The sequence below is a fragment of the Typopeltis vanoorti genome, chromosome 4 (genome assembly GCF_054136105.1).
Source record: "Typopeltis vanoorti isolate ZY-2024b chromosome 4, IOZ_Tvanoo_1.0, whole genome shotgun sequence".
Taxonomy (NCBI): Eukaryota; Metazoa; Arthropoda; class Arachnida; order Uropygi; family Thelyphonidae; genus Typopeltis; species Typopeltis vanoorti.
This window is the reverse complement of record NC_143552.1, coordinates 85,864,390-85,887,548: the sequence shown is the minus strand read 5'-3', so window position 1 is coordinate 85,887,548 and position 23,159 is coordinate 85,864,390. Positions and strand designations below refer to the sequence as shown.

The 23,159-nt window shown below is 34.5% G+C and overlaps 1 protein-coding gene across 1 annotated transcript in view; it reads right to left on the bottom strand.

Annotated features, from left to right (window-relative positions):
- LOC150107472 (ATP-dependent 6-phosphofructokinase-like) overlaps positions 1-23,159 on the bottom strand; it is a 443,838-nt gene that overhangs the window by 205,164 nt on the left and 215,515 nt on the right. The window contains exon 11 of the mRNA XM_090391320.1: positions 13,068-13,132. Coding sequence (XP_090247446.1) covers positions 13,068-13,132 — 65 coding nt within the window. The remainder of the gene's footprint in view (positions 1-13,067; positions 13,133-23,159) is intronic.

The window sequence follows — 23,159 nt, the reverse complement described above, 5'->3', positions numbered from 1 at the left end:
GAACACTATCTTGCATACAGCTAATTTAGTGTTCCAACTAATTTCTCTCTTATTCCATATGAATTTATTCAATTGACATCCTACCATACCAGCTTTGATGATTCTGTTGCCTATTTACATATATAATTTCGTATCTTCACTAAAAATCGTCCCTGAGTAGTTGAAATGTTCTACTTGTTCCACAGGTTCTCCGTTCACAACGCAGTTGACATTTTTCACGATTTGCCCATTTTCATTGTCTTTGTCTGTTTATTGCTGACCTTCACACCATATCTATTACAACAGTTATTCAATTTGGTCAGGGAATCTTGCAGACTTGTAGCGGATTTATTTAGACGTATAACACGTCAGCATAAAGCTCTTTGCTTAATTGAACATTAACATCTCCAATTTTGATATCATGTTTAATACCACTTTCCTTCATAATGTGATTCACATAGATAATGAATAACAGATGGGATAATGTACATCCTTGTTTCACACCAGATTTAACATTAAATCATCTTCCTGTACTTCCTTCAATTCTAATTGCTGACTTATGACTCGAATAAAGACTAAGCATTGCTTGATATAATGCCCCATTGACACCATATAACTGTAGCGTATTGAATAGCTTCTCTCTTGGCACCTTGTCATATGCCTTTTCCAGATCGACAAAACTTAAATACAGATCTTTGTTATAGTCCCATGATTTCTCAACTATTTGTCGTAAAGTGAAGATCTGATCTTGACACCGTCTATTTGGTCTGAATCCAGCTTGTTCTTCACCAAGCTTTTCTTCCACAATTTTTCTCAACCATTTCTCAAGTATACTTGCATAAATCTTACCAGGAACACTCAGTAGGGAAACACCTCTGTAATTCTCACATTCAGTTTTATTTCTCTTTTTATATATGGATACTATGAGAGCTCTACTCCAATCATCGGGAATTCGTCCCAGGCCTTCTGAATTATGCAGTGCAGCCACGGTAAGACATTTATACCACCATACTTCAGCATTTCTGGTTGACTATCATCTACTCCTGCTCCCTTTCCACATTTCAAGCCTTTGATGGCTTTTTCTACTTCAAGTATGGATATTCCTGACTGTATGCCTGCTGTTTTTTGTTTTTTTTTTATCACTGCTTGTTTCATTTATCAATTTTTCGAAGTAATTACTGCATACTTCAAGGCTATCTTTTTCTGAAGTTTTCATGTCACTTTTATCATCTTTAACTCCTTTTACAGCATTCTTTGATCCATTTCTAAACTTCAACAGCCTCCAGAATATTTTTCCACCCTCTTGATATTTATTTTCTATGTTCTTGCCAAGGTCCTCCCATGACTTTTGTTTAGCTAGTTTTACACACTGTTTAGCTTTCTTACATTTGTCTCTGTATTCTATAAGAGCACAAGCTGACTTATTTGCCAGGAACTTTTGATATGCTTTCTTCTTTTCCTTCACTGCCCCTTTAACTTACTGTGTCTACCATGGAGTTCTAATTTTTCTATCCTTACAGACAACCTCACCACATGCCTTTCTGGCTGAATCAAGCAGGGTTTTCTTCAAGACTTGCCACTGAATCTCCAAGGTTTGGTTCCTGTTCTCAAACTCTTTCATTTTTTTCTTCAATAATCTTTGTGTATATCAGTCTACAGTTCACATCTGAGAGCTGCTCAACTTTTATTTTCGTTAAAACTTTCTTACATGTTATTCTTCATCATCATCATCAAATTCCTGCCGTGTACCCTCAAGGGGTGTACAGGATATGACAGTACTACATGAAAAAATTACATCATTACTAACTTCCTATCTACAATTTTCCTCCAAATCAGTGTGTTACTTGTCAAGACTCCAACATTATCAGATCTTATATTTCTATCGTCTAAGGCACTTTGAACCGTATCAATCCACCTATATCTTGGTCTTCCTCTGGGTCGTTTTCCTGCCAACCTGGCAGAGAAGACTTGTTTTGCTAATCTTTCCTCTCCCATTCTATTTAAGTGACTATGTTATTCTTTTGAATATGAAATTCAATTTTATCCTGCTCAAGACTAAAAAGTGATCACTTCACATTTCAAATCCTCTGTACACTCTGGTGTCCTGCACCAGGGAGAAAATATCACTATCAACAATAACATAGTCAATGAGACTTTTCTTATTCCTAGCCTCTTCTCTCCATGTGAATTTGTGCACATTTTTATGTTGGAACATGTTGTTAGTAATAATCAGTCCATGTCCTGGGCAGAAATCCAACAGGTATTTGCCATTATTATTAGCTTTGCTCTTTTCTCCAAATTTTCCCAAAATATTTTTGTATGTCTGAACAATCATATGCTACTCTGCAAATTACATCCCCAACAAGGACCAACTTTTCCTTTTTCATTGTGTCAGTTGTTTTTTCTAAAACCTCAAAAAATTCCTCCACTTCTACCTTTGTAGAACCTTCTGTGGGACCATAGGCACAAATAAGTCTCATTGTCCAGTTCCCCATTCTGATATTTGCCCACATCACTCTACTTGAGCCTGCCTGCCATTCAAGAAGATTAGCCTCATATTTAGTGTTGAATAATATGGCTACTCCTTTTTTTCTTGATTATCATTGCCTATATATACAAAATATAACATTTTGTATTTATTGCTCAGAAAGATCTCACTAGTTTTTTGTCTTTTTTTGTTTCAGTCACCCCTATTACGTCGATCTGGTATTTATCTAATTCCTCAGCTAGCTCCATTTCTTTGACATTCAGGCTTCTTATGTTGATAGTACCGATCTTTAACTCTGGTGATGTTGAGTTGAGGTGTGTTTTCAGATTTGTTCCAGTAGCTGACTTTTCGCTGTTCGCCCTGGTTCCCTGGCGAAAACAACGGGAGGGCTTGTTTAATCGGGCATAGGCCCAAGCGGCATGAAATTTTGTCATGTTGTACCATCATTTTGTATTTTGGTTTAAGCCAATAAGAATACAATTTGGTCGGCTAAATTCCAAATTGCCAGCCCATTCTCGTTTGTTCAGTATCCAGGTACCCAACAGGGTGCGCCATGAGATGGTGAGGATTGGACATTAAGTCAGAAGTCCTGGTCGGTTCTCTGCATTCCTTTAAAGGCTATGTGGAGGTCTCCTCTCAGTTATACAGCCTTGGCCCTTAAGCATCGCAATGTTGTATGTATATTATAAATATTTTTATGTTTTTTATTGGAGTGTTTATGTCAAACACTCATAGCATGCAATTGCTGCATTAACAGTAGCCATTGTGTCATTTGAGTTTCACTGAATCTCAGTAATGGACATGCATGTTAACTCTTGTTTTTAGAAAAGCTATCATTGGGTAACAGGAACTCTAGCCAGCAAGAGTAGGCAAGCAATGAAGGAGAGTTTGAAAGGGCTAATAAACTATCAAGTTAAGTAATCTCGGAAAAGTTTTTATATGCATCTTTAATTACTCTCCAAGCATACAGAACTGTGAAATTAATAACTGAAGAACAGTATAATATTCCAAGGAGTAATATGGAATCTGCAGTAAAAGTCCTTGCATTGGAAATCCGTTTCAAATTGCTCAATGAATGCATTCCTAAGGTTTGAACAATTATTCTTCATGCATACTTCATAAAATTGAAAAAAAGTTGCATTAAGTAAACTGGAAGACATATTCAAGTATACTGGTCAAGGGAGATCTTTAGCTATTGTATTTAAGAAATTTAAGATAAAACAGATGCTGCAAAGGAAATTTTCATATGACCAAATGAAATTACAGAACTTTTAGGTGAATGCTATGTTCAGTTTGTTTTTGTAAAATATTTGATGTTATCTTTCAGAAATGTAGTTAAGTGTGAATCAGAGAGGGGAAAGATATATATTTTATTGAGTTCAATATAGAGTAATTGTAGAATGGCCATTAAAGTTATATATATAGAATAATAAAAAAGAAGTTACTAATTCTATAAAGATAGGGAATATTAGATCTCCTTAGAAAGAATTACTTATTATAGACAATTTATATTTGTTGTATATATTATGTGTTTACAGTAAATAGTTTTTTTTTTTTTTATATTTGAGCTTCATTCTTTTTGGATAAACACATGTTGATCTTGAAGTCAGTGCACCGTCATGGATACGAATCTGAAACATTCTAACCAACATTATATATATATATATATATATATAAAATGTTGTTATCTGACTTTAATATATAGGTGGAATATAAGTGGGGAATAACATAGTTGGAGTAATCAAGCTTCAAAATATAACAAATGGATACTGTGATACTTTTGGACTTTGTTAATGCATTTGACAGCATAGAGCATGGAAGGCTATTGCATAAATTGGAGAATATGGGATTGGATTATAAAAGTATTTGTGTGGATAACAGCAGTCTGACAAATATCAAAAAACAGTACAGTAAACTCTTGATTTAATGGACTATTAGGGGCTGAGGGTTGTCCATAAAATCGAAAGTCCGTTAAATCGTGAATCTTAGGAATAGTATTGATATATTAATATCATAAATTTAATGTAAAATTTAATATATTTTATATTAATATATTTTAATGAGAACATTTTTATGTAAAAACCATTTTACTGAGGATTGGGCTTGAAATTGCCAAAAATGTTTGTAACAAGCAATCACCTCTGGATCTGAAGATGCACCTATGTCATCCAAGTGTTCTCTAACCAATGATAGTTTCATACCAGCTGAAACTGCTTCTTCCTCATTTTCAACCTCCTGATCGCCCCATAGAACATCTTCAGCAATCTCTTCCTGGCTGAGAATTTGGTAACCTGGGTTGCCCTTGTCGATGTCTAGGCATTGTTCAATGTCATTCTCACTGCTGGCATCAAAGTTTCACGGAAATCAGAGGTTTCAAAACCTCTGAAATCGTATTCTGGTTCACTCCATTCAGTAACTTGGTCCAGCCATTAGCCAATGTTGTAGTCTTTATCTCCTTCCAAGCAGCAGCAAAATTAAAGATGGCTGACTTGATGCTGTATGCGTGCAAATTTTGAAGTGTCCTGGCTCCCCATCTTCTCTTGTATCTTCTTTGGGATCATTTTCGTTCTCATACCCCATAAAGTTCACAAACATGAGCAACAGATGCACAACTTTCCAACTTATTTATTAACTCAAGTTTCTGTGCTATTGTGAAGTTTACTCGTTTTCTTTTAATACCCCAGACATATTAACTGATATTAATAATGATTAATAGAAGTTTAACTAAAAATTACTCCAGCAACAGCCTAAACATCACGTGTTTTGCGCTAGCAATTGTGAAAATCAACGAAATACCATGAATATACATGAATGTATTTGAAGATGCAATTTATAAACACTGCCAATCGCTTCCGATTCACTATCGTATTATTTATTTATTTTTTATTATTTCATTGTCTGTATTTATTTAATTTTAATTGTATGTACCATAACCCTCATGTAACGCGGATGTTAGGTTCCACAGAAATGCCCCGTTATATAAATCGCGTTATGCGAGACTCAGATCCCATAGAAAAAGTAGGGTGAGGTTCCAAAATCGTTTTTTTTTTTTTTTTTTAAAAGATAATATAAACAATGACATATCTAACAAAAAAAAAAAAATTTTATTTAATTCAGATAATTCATGTAAGTTAAGAAAACAAACGATGAAACAAATACATAGTATAAAAGGCTGGCCGAGTGGTTAGCATATCTGCTCTCCAGCCAAAAGGCTGTGGGTTCGAATCCCGCCATGGGCATTAATGTTTGTGATTGTCTGCGGAAAAACCAGTGATGGCGGTAGGTGGCATTGGCATAGTTGCGGACTCAGTGGTGGAGAGAGCTGTAGAACAGGTGCCTTCCCTCGATGAGTCTATGGACTCCCTGGAGGTGTCAAATAATAATAATAATTATGAATTGTACATAAACTTCATTGCATATAATGCATGAATGTTTTAGGCAAAATAAAATAAATTGTATATTTTAATTGTCATACTATCTTCAAAACGAACATTTCATAGATGTTCTTTATTTATGATTGGCCGGACGTAGTCATCACTTGAAATCTCTTGAACATCATTTGTATAATTCTCATTGCGTACTTAAGCTGATTTAGTTATCAAGAAGTCAGTAATAAGACCTTGCTTACCACTATGGTGCAATTTTTTTATTAAGTTCATAATATGGAGCTAAACAAATATCCAATTGTCTCACAAATTTTCCAGAGCACTCCGTTGAGATCATTATCCATAAAATAACTTTCTTGCAAAGTCCAATCCTTCTGCTAATTTATTTAAACTTAATTTTTTAACAGATTCAACGCAATCAGAATCTTCGGCAGAACTTTCCCCGCCATTTGGTTCGAAGTCATCTATTAATTGTATCAGTTCCTTCTCATTTAAATCTATTTCCCCATCAATTAATTTACTAATTTCGTTTTCAACCATATCGCCATTACTATAAAAATAAATTTTTTTACATGAAAAAAAAGTATTACATATTGTATGTAACTCACCAAAAAATAAACTGCTCAGCTTGAGATTAACACACTTATGATTTTTAATGTGCTTTCCTGGCAGAAAACTAAGACTATTTTCAACAATAAACACTTTATATGGTAAACAATTGATGTACATGTGTGCTAAAGGGTATTTCCCCTAATATAAATTCGCTACTTATAACTACATGCATGATACAGGCAGATGCAAATTTATCGAAGATAAAATTTGATTTTTAAGTTGCGCATTGAAAAACATATGAAAAGATTAAGGGTTACTACAGTTTGTAGACCATCTTATATTGAAAACGTGTTGTATAAGTATCGCGTTATATGAGGGTTACCTGTATTTATCAAATTATGTCCATTAAATACAAAGTCCGTTAAATCGTGAGTTTATTTTATATGGGTAGGGTGACCATACATCATAGTTTATGCCAGCATCCCATCCAGGCAGGCAATTTTATGAAAAAAAAATTTTTAAATGAGATCATATTGAAAAAAAAAAAAAGAAAAAAAAAACATTTGGAAAAATACTAGTGACACAGTTTGAAAGACAGATACATTCACCAAACAGATTAAAATACATGAATGTTTACCAAGAACAATTATTCTGTTTATGTTATTTTTTAATGTTTAGAAAATTAATATAATGAAGTTTTTTTTTTTTTTTTTCTTTTTGTTTTAATGTATATGGACATATGTTTTTCTTTTCTTTGGAAAGAGTGTTATTTTTGGAAAATAGGTTTAATAGAACTATTATATTTTTCTATCATGTCAATAAATAAATATTTCAAAATATTATGTAATTTTAATTATTTTAGTCCCCCCACCCTTACTCTCAAAAATGTGCTGGTTTGGATAATGAATTATATGGGAGATGCGAGTTTGAAATATGTAAAGTAACCAGTGGCATAGAAGAGGGATCACTCATTGGTCCATTGTTATTCAATCTTTACATTAGTGGATGACATTGGGAACGATCCGATAGGTGATGATGATTTGCTGATGATAGAAGGATAGGCGGGATAACGAGGAATGCAAATTACATGACAATTCAGTGACATCCAGCTTATTTAAATCACTTTGTAAGTACTGCAGCAGAATGAACTGAATTTGAATAAGCTGGAATTGTGGGCATGTGAAAATGGCTACCAGTTCAATGTTAGTAAATGTAAAGTTATGATCTCTGGTGTAATGAGATATTCAATATAATTATATTGGTGGGATTATGCTAGAAGAAACTGATCATGTTATGGAGCTTGGAGTTTTAGTAGACAGGAAGTTGAAGTTCAATGACTATGTAGCAAAGATTGCAAATACAACCCACAGAGGATAATTGCAATGCTGAAGAAAACCTTGACGTGTAAAGATAGTAATATTTCCTCTTTCACAAGGCTTTGATATGACCTAACTTGGACATGAGCAAGTCTGGTCTCCTGGTTTCTGTGGTGATGCTGACACTGCAGAGAAAGTGCAAAGGAGAGTGTTAAAGATGATATCAGTATTTTGGAATAAAGATTATGAAGACAGATTCAGAATTTGTGGACAGTATACACTGGCATATATAAGAGAAGGAGGGGTTCACACAAGATATGATGAGACAGAATTTTTTCATTTTATGGAGGATGGAGAGATGAAGAGAGGGTATTCTTGGAAGTTGAGAATAAATGTGGTCAAGAAAGGGTGAGAGCTAGATTTTGCTCTCAGAGTGGTGCATGAATGGAATGGACTGCATTTGGAGGTGGTGAGTGCAGACTCTCTCCACAAGTCACTGATTCTGTGGAGCTGTCTCTCAATAATAATAATAATAATAAATTATTGTCTAGTATAATTTATTTTGGAAACAAATTTCCTAGAACCTCTATATACATTGGAATTCTGCAAAGAAAGTTCTTCCCAGATTTCCTAAGTCCATGCAGCAAAGAGGGCAAGTTTAATCAACCTGTACGTGAAAAAATCACAGAACAAGACCAATGAGAAATAAGCCTAAACTTCCAAAATAGCAGGAACCACCTACCTTCTCAACCATAGGACTATAGCTAAAACTCATAGTAACAAAATCACTGTAACAGTGAACAGATAATAAAGACTCAACAGTCTTTATCTGTTTTATCATGGACATTGCAGAACCAGCTCTTGATGATAAAGAGAGAAATACAAAGAAAAAATAAAGTATACTGATGCAAAGTTCTCCCGGTATGAATAATATCTATGAGAGAGAGAGAAAAAACAGCTTCCAAATTAAAAGTAACAGCCATACAATTTTGAAATAATGCCAAGCAATTGCAAAGAGTTAAAAACATTTACAAGAAACAAATTTCTCTAATGAACTTCATTCAAAATCTAGTGGTTGAGTCTTAAACTACTATACTTTACTTGGCACATCATGAAATGTACTAGGATTTCACAGCCCAGTTAAACAGGAAACCATATGGAAACTAATGCAGTACCATGACATTGCTAATTCCAGCAAGAGACATACTTCTTCAGATATATAGATATTAAAAAAAAAAAAAAAAAAAAAACCTTAACAGACAGATACCCATATACCCACTCCTTCATATTGCAACTCTAAAAGGCCTAAAATGGTTGGAAAAGGGATTCTTATTATTGTCCCCTGCCCCACCCATTTGATTCTTTTCATAATATCCAAAGGGATGCAGAAGTGCAAATCTTGAAAACAGATTGGAAATACCATTAGTATGTGAGCTTTATAAATGTATATGCTCCAGTCAAGAAAAGTCTGATGATTCTTTTAGGAATTGAAACCCTGCTTATATGGCACTCGTTATAAGCAGGTTATAAGACATAGCAGTCATAGAATGAAACTGTATTGAAAAATCCCACATCACACAAAGAAGGTAACCCAGAAGAAAACCAGGATATATACAATTAAAAATTCCTCACAACAAGGAGACATGGATGAATCACAATCCTAACTTCAGGCTTGACCAAATTTATGTCTTCCTCTAATACATGGAGTAATTCAGATCAAACATCTGAACATCATGAAGATGTCCAGATGTTTGATCATAATTGAGTCTTGATTCAGATAATAATCCAGTCTTGATTAATTTCCACTACATGAAACAGTAGAGATCAGAAGATAAACCTAAAAAAAGTTATTGAACATAACCCAAGTTATGTTCAATAACTATGTCTAACCAGAAATAATCAAAATCAATAATGATGATATTGAACAAGTAGATCATTATATACACTTAGGACAATGGAAAAATGTAATGGACGAAATTAAAAGACACATAATGCTTGGGTGGAAAGTTTTTGGAAAATTACAGTCAATATTTAAAAGCCAATTACCATTATGCCTGAAAAGAAAAGTTTTTAACCAATGTATTCTTCCTACATTGACATATGTCTGTGAAACATGGACACTAAATGCAAAGAATTTAAAAATTAAGAACAACACAATTTAGTACGGAAAGAAGTATGCTTGTATCACAAGACTGAATCATAAAAGGAATGGATAAGAAATCAAACCAAACTCTTTAACATCACAGGAAGAGAGAAGAAATATAATAAGATTAATGGGCTAGGCATATTGCTCAATAACAAGATCAATGATGAAAATTGATGATATCATCAGATTTACAGGAGTGGCATGGGGATAGGAGAGCCATTGACAGACAGCTTTAGAGTAATCTTGGAAAGGCCTTCACCCAGCAGTGGACTGACAATGGATGATGGTGGTGATATATATATATATATATATATATATATATATATATTTATTTATTTTTATTTTTTCCCCTATGATTAGTTACTTGAATAATCAGCTTGCTATGGGATTAAGTTTTCTTCTTTTGTTTATTATACACAATGCACAACTCATAGTAAATGGTTATAATAAATGAAAGAAGAACTTAATCCTACAGTGAGCTGACTATCTGAGTGACTAATGTACATTAGAGTCCCTGTAGCTCACTTGATATAGATGTGCCCATTGGTAGGAAAGACTTGGTTTCAAATGCTATGATGAGAGAAACCTTTATCAAGTGTTTCAATCAAATGGTGAGTTAGCTGGTCTCAAATGGAGGTGAAAGGTTTTTTTTTCCTCCCAGAAACTGGAGCTTTTCATCCCACCTAGAGCATAGGTTCCCAAAGTGGGCGCTGAAGCCTTCTAGGGGGGGGGGGGCTATAGTGGGATCAGAAGCATTTGGGGGCATTCAGGCAGTCTAGGGGTCGGTGGCTCTTTACAGAAGAAATTAATAATATATATTTAAAAATTAATTATTTTCGTGATTTTGTGATTAGATAATCATTTGAAATTTAAATATTGCATTTTAATTCATCTTATGACCATCTTACATGATCAATTTTTTTTTATCAATTTTCTATTTCAATTAATTAATCATTTGAAAATTTACCATGTCAGATAGAAATAGATGTCAATTTTCTATGTCAATGAGAAAATAGAGCATGTATATATGTGTATATAATAGGGGGGCATTACAAAATTTATGTCTTGCAAAGTGGGTGGTGGCCCGAAAAAGTTTGGGAACCTATGATCTAAAGAAATAGAATACTAACTGTGAGATGAAAGCGATTAGAGCCTCACCATCTTTCTACTGCACATTATGAATCTCAGGTAGAGATTCATAATAGTCAACTTCCTGGATGGATATGATATTTCACAGGACAGAATGTATATTATAAAAAAACTAATATATATATATATATATATATATATATATATATATATAAAATAAAATACTCTATACACATTTCTGAAGGCAGCCTTAATATATTAGGGTGGTCTGAAAAGTTCTTGGCCTTGACCATACATGCCAACACTATCGGCAAGATTTTTTTTTTTCTAAGTTGGTACACCTGTCATAAGCATCCATGTGAAATTGCATATCATTCTATCAAGTAGTTTGTTTTATACAGCTGTCTGAAGCAAAAGTGTTGTCCGTATCTATCGCTTGAAATGGATAAAATTGAATAACGTGCAGTTATAAAATTCTTTGTAAAAGAAGGTTTGATGCCAAAAGAAATTCATTCGAAGATCATAAAAGTTTATGGGCACTCTTCTCCTGTATTTTTGACAATTAAGAAAATGGGCTGTCGAGTTTAAACATAGCAGTACCAGCCTTGAAGATGATCCACGTGAAGGACGTCCAAAGTGTAACAATTTTGTTACACTTTGGACGTCTCAGAAATTTCATGCCCTTGATCAAAGTGCATGAAATTTCTGAGACTATAGGCATTTTAAAAGAACATGTAGGTTATATTTTGCATGAAGAATTGCAAATGAAAAAACTTCGTGCAAGATGCACAATCGCGCTCGCATGAAAATCTCTGAACAGTGCTTGGAGCATTTTAACAAGAATAAAACTGATTTTATGCATCAATTTATTACTATGGATGAGACTTGGATTCACCATTACACACCAGAATCCAAACAGCAGTCAAAACAGTGGACAGAAGCCAGTTGTTCAGCACCAAAGACAAAGTCGGTTCCATCAGCAGGAAAGGTCATGGCATCGGTGTTTTGAGAGCTAATTTTGTTTATTAATTATCTTGAAAAGGGTAAAACAATAACTGGGGAATATTATTCCGATCTTTTAAAAATTAAGGGATCTGCACTATGAATTCTTGGAACATCCACCCTATTCCCCAGATTTGGCTCTCTCTGATTTTTATCTCTTCCCAAAACTAAAACTCTTGCTCACTGGTCAGCGTTTTCATCAAATGAAAAGGTGATTGCAGCTGTAGAGGGGTATTTTGCAGATCTTACTGAGAACTACTACAAGGACAGGATAATGGTACTGGAGCATCACTGGAATAAATGTATTAGTCTTAAGGGTGATTATGTTGAAAAATAAAAATAATTTTGAAATTATAAATTAGTTTTTTCATTGTTAGGGCAAGAACTTTTCAGACCATCCTCGTAGAGGCTGAATCATGATGATTCAGCCTCTGTGATTTTTTTCAGTGGTGATTATTTCAGAGGGCAAATAATTTATCATTTTAATAAATTTTATTATCTTATAGAATAATTTAATCTACTAGTCTTCTGCAAACACTTCAAAGTTAACATCTTTTTTATTAATGCCAATTAAGAATAGAAAGATATGAGAACCGTCTTTTCAAGTAGCTGAACAGAAAGGTGATGTTCTTAAAAGTTTTATACAGAAACTTTTTTTTGCGAACATTTTTTTTTATACTTCTACCAAGAACAATTATAATGTCATTGATTACAGGTGACAAAATTGACACTTCTTTTGGAATAGCAGTACATTTGTAAACTGGACTAAAGATGCAATCTTCAACTTCTGAAAAAAATCTTTAATTACCACTGCAAATAACATTCCATAACTAAAATTAAAAAATTAATTTCGTCTTTTCTGTTATCTTTATTTTCATAAACTGAATGGCCATTTTGTGTGAGAGGAAAAATTATCATCATATTATTAAGAGTATTACAGAAGAAGGAAAATAAAAAAAAATGTATATAATAAAATAAATAAATAAAAAATAAATAAATAAACAAACAAATAAAAAAAATAATAAAAATTTGTAATCACTGATTTAACCAATACAGTTTAAACAAGCATTACAACTTTAATCACATGTAAGAGAAACTATTCACTTTACCTTCCTCTCAGTTTTACAGCTTCTTGCCATTCTTTGTTTTTCATTGCAATGCCTACGGCTTGTGTCTATTGGGGAAAAAATGCATTTCAATAATCATGTTTTACTGTAAGCAATATAAAAGTTCTGCCTTTTTATTTCCTTATAATCAGGTGATGGACTTCTAAAACCAACAAATATTTAAGTGTGTGGACAGACTTATGTGTTCGTCGTACATGTTGTTTATTTTTTTTAACGGTATATATTAGAACACAGAATAATAAGTAAATAATTATTTATTAACTTATTGCTGATATTTTGCTGGTGTTATAACCAGCATCTTCAGAGCACAAAAACACAGTTTGTCACAATATGCGAGACTATAACAACATGTTGTAATCAACGGACTAGTTAAACAAAATTGTAGTAGCAACACAAAGACTAGAGTCCTGATTTAGGCACCCTCTATCTGGAAAAAAAAAAATGCAGCTATCACATAAGACTAGAGTCCTAAACAGAGAAAAAACCAGTACTAGTTTTTTCTTAAAATGACTCTCCTAGATTTTAGGCAAATTTATACAGGCATATTTGTTGAGATTTGGAGTGTGTTTCAGGGCTTCTGTTGCCTCTCAGAACAATCTCACCGACTTGTAAGAGCTTCTGTGCAGTACTTTTGTGTTCTTCCAGTTGATCCTGTGTGCAGGGGTAAGTACTGCACAGAAGCTCTTACAAGTCAGAGAGATTGTTCTTAGAGGCAACAGAAGCCATGAAACACTCCAAATCTCAACAAATATGCCTGTATAAATTTGCCTAAAATCTGGGAGACAGTCATTTTAAGAAAAAACTAGTACCGGTTTTTTCTCTGTTTAGGACTCTAGTCTTATGTGATAGCTGCAAATTTTTTTTTTTTTCAGATAGAGGGCGCCTAAATCAGGACTCTAGTCTTTGTGTTGCTACTACAATTTTGTTTAACTAGTCCATTGATTACACCATGTTGTTATAGTCTCGCGTATTGTGACAAACTGTGTTTTTGTGCTCTGAAGATGCTGGTTATAACACCAGCGAAATATCAGCAATAAATTAATAAATAATTATTTACTTATTATTCTGTGTTCTAATATATACCATTAAAAAAATAAACAACAAATATTTAAGTATTATTTTTATGGCTAATATAGCCTACTTTCATTTAGGAGTGCCCTTTTTTACAATGACATTGACTTTTTACTCAAATCTTAGGGCATTACTGATGTGTTATAAAACTAATATGTGAAGAATAATATAGGAGGAAAATTCGGACATACCTTTTTTTAGATGTTGTTGGCTGTCTCCTTATCCTGGCGATATGCATTCATCTGCTGTTAAACTGTTAAAAGGAAGGGGGTTTGGGAAAAGTGGGGGTAAAGCAATGTAAGGGGGGGGAATTATTTGAAAAAACCTGGTTTTTTTTTTTTTATATGTATAATATTATTATTGTTAAGGGTGAGTAGAAAGCACTTTGGGAGGGGGGGGGGTGAGAGAAGGATCTGAAAATAGAAACTATTTTTTGGGGAAGAGGAAGGATTGATGGGAAAAGGTCAGGGGTGGAAGCTGCTTCGGCTGTCCGTCATCTTCAGATCTTGTGGGGGAATTATTTGAAAAAATAATTTCTATTTTCAGATCCTTCTCTCACCCCCCCCTCCCAAACCACTCTCTATCCACCCTTAACAATAATAATATTATACATTAAAAAAAAACAAAAAAAAACAGGTTTTTTTAAACAATCCCCCCCCCTTTTTTGCTTTACCCCTCCCCCCTTCCTTTTAACAGTTTAACAGCAGATGAATGCATATCGCCGGATAAAGAGACAGCCAACAACATCTAAAAAAATATGTCTGAATTATCGTCCTATATTATTCTTCATATATTAGTTTTATAACACATCAGTAATGCCCTAAGATTTGAGTAAAAAGCCCATGTCTTTGTAAAAAAGGGGCACTCCTAAACAAAAGTAGGTTATATTAGCCATAAAAATAATGGTTCATTTAGAGGAGTAACATGGGAATTTTCCTAGAAATCATACCTATACCCTCTGTCCAAAAAGAAATCGAACTTTTCGAAAATACAAGAAATTAGTGGCACCACCTGTTGTATCTTTTTGTTTTTGAAAGTGGCAGCCTTCATTAGTGTTGTGTCAACTGTTTATGACATTTGTTTCATTAGAAGCCGAGTTATAGTGCCAAGAGTGACAGTGTGTTTTGAAGAACGGTCGGAAAATGAGTTTCAAACAGAGAGCTGCGATCGACTTTTGTGTTAAACTTGGTAAAAGTTTTACTGAACGGCATCAAATGCTTCAAAAAGCGTACAGTGAAATGTTTATCCCGTACTGAAGTTTACAAGAGGTTTAAGCGATTTCAAAGTGGTCATGAGACGCTTGAAAACAACGAAAAGCTGGATCATCTAAAAACTGGACTGAGCAAGTTGACATCCAAAAAGTGTGTGATTTCATCAAAGAAAACCTGAAGTCGTCCATGAGATTGATGGAAGATGAATTGGGGATTCAAAATCAACTATTTTGACTGAGAGTTTGGGCCATTGTAAATTGAATCCGTGATTTGTTCCCCACAAGTTGACCAACCACCAAAAAATGTATCAAATTGAACACTGCAAGGACCTCATTAAAACCGCTCATAAGGACTCAAACTTCCTTGAAACGATTGTTACTGGTGACGAAATGTGATGTTTTGAGTATGAGCCCAAAACAAAGCACCAGAGTGCTGAGTGGAGACCACCAGAAGAGGAGCATCCAAAAAAACAAAAAAAGTCGCTTTGAGAAGTAAAAAGTAAAGACAATGCTGATTTGTTTCTACGATTCCAAGGACATTATCCACAAAGAATACATTCTGTCTGGCCAAACGGTCAATGATGAGTTTTATCTCGAAGTTTTGAAGCGAATGATAGCGAGAATTCGTCACACATGGCATGAATATCGTGACGATCGACCGTTCGCCAAAACATACTGTCACTCTTAGTACTATAACTCGGCTTCTAATGAAACAAATGTCATAAACAGTTGACACAACACTAAGGAAGGTTGCCGCTTTCGACAATAAAAAGATACGACAGGTGGCGCCACTAGTTTCTTCTATTTTTGTAAAGTTTGGTTTCTTTTTTGGACAGAGGGTGTATAAACATTTAAGTATTCTCTCTATGTATATAATGCAGAGTTCTTTCGACTGGTTATTTATCTAAAATGAATTACACTGAAATGCATTATTATATAATAATTTATATAATTATGCAATATATTAAAAAAAAAATAACATCATATTTATTAAGAGAAACATGACTGCCAATACGAAAAAGGGCACAATTGCCAGAATGCAAGAATTGAAGAACAAAATGAAGAAAATGAGATGAAAAAATGACATTAAACATTTGGTGGACACACATGGAAGGATGCAAAAGTATAAAATAAAGGATGGAGAAAATATGTGAGTGTGGATACGTGGCAAATGAACCCACGAATTCATGGGAAGGCTTTGTTAAGTATATAGAAGATAAACAATTAACAAGGCAGCAAATGTTCAAAAAGTCACTGAAAATGCAGAAAAAATAGAGTAAAGAATAATGTAAAATGAATTAGTGGTGTATTATTTAGTAGTAAATGGTGACATAAAAACAGAAAATAAAGATTGCTAAATGAAACAAAAAGTGACAGAGGTGCTGGGAAAAAATAATCAAGTGGAACACTTCCTCACTGGAGGCCTAAAATGGATTGAAAAAGTTTGGTCTCTAGATTAAAAAAAAAAAAAAATGAAAACTATAGTTAGATTCATGTACCTATAGTACATGGAATTAATGCACTATAGGTTTACAACATTTAGTGAGTGGGAATCACCTTAAAAAATGTTCAAGTGTAAATGGGGTATTATATCGAGCAACACAAAGTCTGCATTTAGGCCATAAGTCAGCATTTAATAGGCCCAGGAAGATGGTTTTTGATTGTTTGTAAAATCAGGTGTAAGCCAAAAGGTGCATGCCATCTCCATTTTATTCATCATTTATATAGATAACATATAAAAAATTGACATTTAACCTTATATAAAAATTGGAATATCTGCATAAATCTCAGCAATTTATGCAGATATTATACCCTCAAAACAATCCACTACTAGTCTAGGATTCTATAAATAATTCAAATAAGTGATGTAATGAATCTATCATGAAAATTGGCAATAAAAAGACCAAGACTATCAAATATGCAGGAACAGTGAAGATATCAGATACCTCCTGAATGGGAAATCTATTTTAGTGAGGTAAATCATGCATGAATTTACCATCATCAGAATAAGCAAAGCCTGTAAAGTAGGAAGTGAAATGAATAAATTTACAATGAAATAAGGGAGAAGTTATTCAAAACATTAAACGAACTGTATGCAAACCCCATCCCATTGATGAGGAAGCTTATTCTAAGAGATTGAGCAAGTTCGAGCTGGCTACTGGTTCTTTATTAGAGCCAAGGTCAGGTGTGTTGGCAAGTTCTTGGCTGTAAGTGAGCCCTTATGCACTGCTGCATATATATAGCCAAGATTGGCAGGGTGGAGGTTTTTGCTTGCTGCTGTACAGAACTAAGGTTTTGCATAGTGCTATCTGGCAAAACCTATGCAAAGACTCAGTATCCTGGAGTGATTAAGATATGCAGTAATGAATGATCTTTTTTGAATCAGTCACAGTTTTTAGATCTCATAAGGAACAAACTGGCCGATCCTAAGAGAAGTAGATTCTTCTTGGTCACTGGCTAGAGCACAAGCATACTGTTTGGCAGAACCATAACTGAGTATCACGGAATGATGCAAGTTTAGAGTGATCTTTTTTTTTAGATCATAGTCTGGAAATCTCTTCCCATTTCACTCAATAAAGAGTGAAACTCATCACATCATGAATGGTATACATGCCAAAGAAGGAAGTGTTTTTATGCATTATTGTATATTAAAGCAGACTTTCTATATATGACTCTCTATATTAAATAAACTTATGAAACTATTTCATATGCAAAGTTTTTTTGATCACACCACATTTTTTAATTTTCTTTCTTTCTTTATTTTTTTTTATAAATGAGGTGACTTATGTACTCAGCAATTTTATAAAAAGCTGGAAACAAATTGGAATAAATAAACATATTTCATTTACCCCCCCCCTCCCCTCCATTTACCATAATATGTAATACAGTTTCTTTTAATACTCTATTATGAATTTTGATTTACTGTTAAGGTTAAATTCACTTGCTTTCATCTCTGTAAAGAATAAAGAAAATTTTATAAAATCATTCATAAAATTTTGATGTTAATAAGATAGTTTGTAACTAGTTTAAATTATGAAATATCATTAAACTTTGGCAAAGTTTCGTATTGGCAACAGATGGAGTCGAAGTTATTTTTTTTTTAAGTTCAAGAACTGCACTACTACTGGAATAGGCTGAAATTGCATAATAAAATTGTTATCATTCTGGAACTGATTGTTCTGAATGTACTGGAGAGTCCAAACTGTTAATCCTAAAAAGGATTTGCAAGGAAATTTAATTTTCTTAGTTTTGTTGTTAGAAATTTTCTGACAACAAGAAGTGTCTAAGTTCTAACAACAACTTAGAAGTGTCTAATTATAAACCAGTTTGTGTGTCATCAGTAGTTGTTAAGATCTTGGAGAAATTAGTGAGGCACTGTATACAACATTGGCAGATGAGGGTAATGCTATCTCTGAGAGTCAACATAGATTTGTTAAGGGGTGCTCTTGTTTTAGTAATAGGCTAGCCTTTTATAATAAAGTTACGAGAGCAGTAGATGAGGGAAAGGCATACACTGCCATTTTCTTGGATTTAGCGAAGGCATTTGACAGGGGTGCCACATGATAAGCTATTAAAGTGCAGCACACGAGTTTGGATGTCAGGTTGCTCAAATGGATTCAGGATTGGCTGTCTGATAGGTATCAGAGAGTTAGGTGGGGCAGTTTCAAGGAGGCAGAAGGTTACAAGTGGGGTCCCACAAGGCTCAGTACTGGGGACCTATATTGTTTAACCTTTATATCAATGACATTGTCAGTAAATTGCAGGGGGGATATTCAATTTTTTGCGGATGATGTGAAGCTGGGAAGGGTTATTAGTTATAGTGCAGATGTGGTAGCCCTGCAAGAGGATTTGAATAAGCTAGACAGATGGGCAAATGAATGGGGGGAGGGGTTCGGTTTAATGCAGCAAAATGTAAGGTGTTGAGGTTTGGGAGACACTTCATTCTCTATTGGAGAAGTTGTACTGGTGGAAGTAGGGGAGACAAGAGATCTGGGGTTGATGATTGATAGAAACCTGAAATTCAAGGGACATATTGCAAAAGATGGTGAAGGTAACACAGAGGATTGCTGCAATACTGAGAAGGATGCTGACCTGTAGAGATAAAAGAGTTATTATTCCGTTGTATAAGACCCTGATCAGACCACACTTAGACTACTGTTCTCAGATTTGGTCCTCAGGATTTGAAGGAGATAAATTAACTGTGGAAAGGGTACAGAGGCAGATAACAAAGATGGTTTCAGAACTGTACAATGTTAGTTATGAGGATTGGCTGAGGGAATGTGGACTGCAGAGTTTGGTAGATAGAAGAAAGAGAAGTGATATGATTGAGACGAGAGGTGATTACATGGTTGACACTGGAGAGTTCTTTCACTTGATTGAACAGCAGGAAGGAGTGATGACAAGGGGCCATCCCAAGTTACGAAAGGAAGTTGTGAGCAAGAGGGTGAGGAGTAATTTCTTTGCATGGAGGGTGGTTGAACTGTGGAATGCATTGCCTGATAGAGCGGTGACAGCAAGAACGGTCAATGAGTTTAAGGAGTGGTATGATAGACTGTGTGTCCTTGGAGAGGCCTCCTGCGATGAGTCTTGACTCCATGGAGGCCTGAATAATAATAATAAATTTTTTTCTTTTAGTCCTCAATTGAAACTTAAATGTGTGGATGTGAGATATTAAACAATTTCTTTTTTGTATTAGAATTCTCATGTCTTATTTAAGAGAGTACAATAAGTGAATATAATATATCAAAGTTTAAAGTCCTGGGGAAATGGAAACTTTGGAAGAAAATATAGAGAAAAGAACCTAGAAATATTAAAACAATACTTGTGGTATGAGCCTAATTTTTTTTTTTTTAGAGGCATTGGAAAAACACACAAATATATATAAACACAGAAGAGTGAGTGTGTGTGTGTGTTCTGCATGGCTGGAATTCTTCTGGCATTTGATGGAGTCGATGTCTCAGAGTGTACAGGCTGTTACTCGTGCTAGAGGATCGACACACTTTGATAGGCATTTCTAATGTTTTGTCCATTGAGTGTGTGTGTGTGTGTGTAAATGCACACACACACACACACACACACACACACACACACATATATATATATATATATATATATATATATTATTTTTACAATAAATGGCACAGCTAACATAATGAGTTTGAAAATAAATAAATAGCATTCTTTTAACCTTATAAGATTGCTTAATACATAAGTCACCTAATTTATAAAAAAATAAAATAAAACATTATCATCAGTCTTTCATGGAGTTCAACGACTCACTGCAGGAATTCCCAATGTCATACACACAGAAGATCATAAAAGCCTTAAATGCATTCGCTGTCTCCATACTCACCACACACACACACACACACACATGGGCATGCCAACCCCCCCCTCTTACACAGCCTCATGTTCCCCCCCCCCCCTCCCATCTTCTCCATTATGTGAAAAACCTCATCAACATTGATCTAGTGATAATCCATTACCAGCTTATCATGTCTCAGTCATATTTCCCCTTTTCCCAACCTCCTATTATCTACAACACTTTGCAAAATACATTCCTTCAGTCTGTTCTTATACCTCAACATTCCAGAAACCATCATATTCAATCAATCTTGGAACACATATCTCTTCATCCTTTTAAAAACTAGGTGACCAAATCCATACACCATACGTCCATACATGGCTAGATTAAAGCCTTAAACAATGGAACAAAAACATCCTTACCTCTACATATCAATATCCTCCACATCATTGCCATAATTTACTGTAGTGTCCTTGCAGTTTTGGGAATGTGTCCCCCAAAACTTCAGGTCCCAGTCCATCATCACTCCCAGATCCATCTTTTCCTCCATCTCCTCCAATATATCACCACCAAGTGTAAGATGGGATGGAGTCAATGTGGCATTAACTCTATCCCATCTTTCTTTTCCAAATTTTAAAACCTTACGATTTGCAATATTGAACTGTCAACCCTATTCTCATGCCCATTCATTCAGTATATTCACATCATCTTGCAAAGCAACATCTGTTTAATGTTGAGCCCATACATGAGAGGTTGGTTGATCAACCTATAGTACATTAGTACCGTATATGGATAGTGGGTTGGGAGAGGAGGAACTTCTTTACATTTGATTTAAAAGACCGTATATGGTATTCCTTGGAAACACATCAGGGGGGAAGACTGTTCCACAATACAGCAGTAACAGGGATGAAGGAGGAGGAAAAAAATCCTGTTCTGTGGGTTTCAAGGTGCACTGTGAAGGGATGTTGAGCAGCAGCTACACATGTTTTAATGAGCTTAATACTACGTGGAGGAATGATGACACTATTTCAGATGAACATTTCCCATGGAAATATTTATGGAATACACAAAATGCAGAGACCAAACATCTGTGTGAAAGTGAGAGGAGTGAGTTGGTAAGAGATGGGTCATTTATCAATCAAATCTTTCCTCTGCATTGAGTCAAGCATTTTGAGAGAGCTTTTAGGGATCGCACTCTATATGTGAGAGCAATATTTAATAGCTGGATAGATTTGCGATTTGTATAAGGCTATATGTGAGATTTGTATAAGGCTATATGTATAAGGCTATATGATCGCACTCTATATGTGAAAGAGGTGAAATAACATCTTGAGCAAAAGCGAGAGATCCTAGTTTTTTAGAAGCTGAAGAGGCAATGGTTGTGATCTGTTTGCTTTACTCTTGATACTGATTTCCAAATTTGCATCATTTGAAAACAAATGAATACCACCATTCAAACATCTCCCATTATCATTAACATATAAGTTAAGCATCAATGGTCCAAAAACAGACCTTCAGGGTACACCACCAGTGACTACTTTTATAGAATATTGCTCTTCATATAGAAATTGCTGATATCCTTCAGACAACCAATCTAAAATCCAGAGCACTAATCTACTATCCAAACCATCCTTTCCAATTTAATCATCAGCTTATCATGTGGAAATTTATCAAAGGCCTTTACAAAATCTAAATATACCACTGTGTATTCATTTTCATTGTCCAATACATTTATCACCTAGTTACAAGTAGATTGCTAAAACATAATCTTCCTTAAGCCAACCCAATTCTGAATGTTATTCCTGACTAACCTCTCCAACACTTAACCACAACTCCAGACACAAAGATTGGCCTATAATTCAAAGTTTTACTCTTATCATCTCCCTTATGAAAGCAAACAATTTTTGGCCTCTTTCACTCATTTGGAACTTGACTTAATCTAAAATTCATTTTAAAAAGGTCTGTCAATGTTGTAAACTCCCTGGAATCCCTTAAAATATGCAGTGATATGTCACCAAGTCCTACAGCATTATTCACACCAAGTTTACTCAATTTTCATGTACCTCCTGTTCATTCACCATCAGTGCCTCCTCTTCCATTCCTAGTGCCCTTAAATTTAGCACGATGTCACATTTACAAGTATGAAATATCCTTATGAATTGCACATTTAGTATCTCAACTATGAGGATGATCTCAAAGTTATCGGCATAACAATGAAAAGACGAATTTATAATTTCAAATTTATTATTATTCAACATAATCTCCCTTAAGACTAATACATTTATTCCTGCGATGCTTCAGCACCATTATCCCATCCCTGTAGTGGTTCTCAGTAAGATCTGCAAAATACCTCTCGACAGCTGCAATCACCTCTTGATTCGAAGAAAAATGTTGACCAGAAAGGAAGAGTTTTAGTTTTGGGAAGAGATAGAAGTCAGAGGGAGCCAAATCTGGGAAATAGGGTGGATGTTCCAACAATTCATTGTGC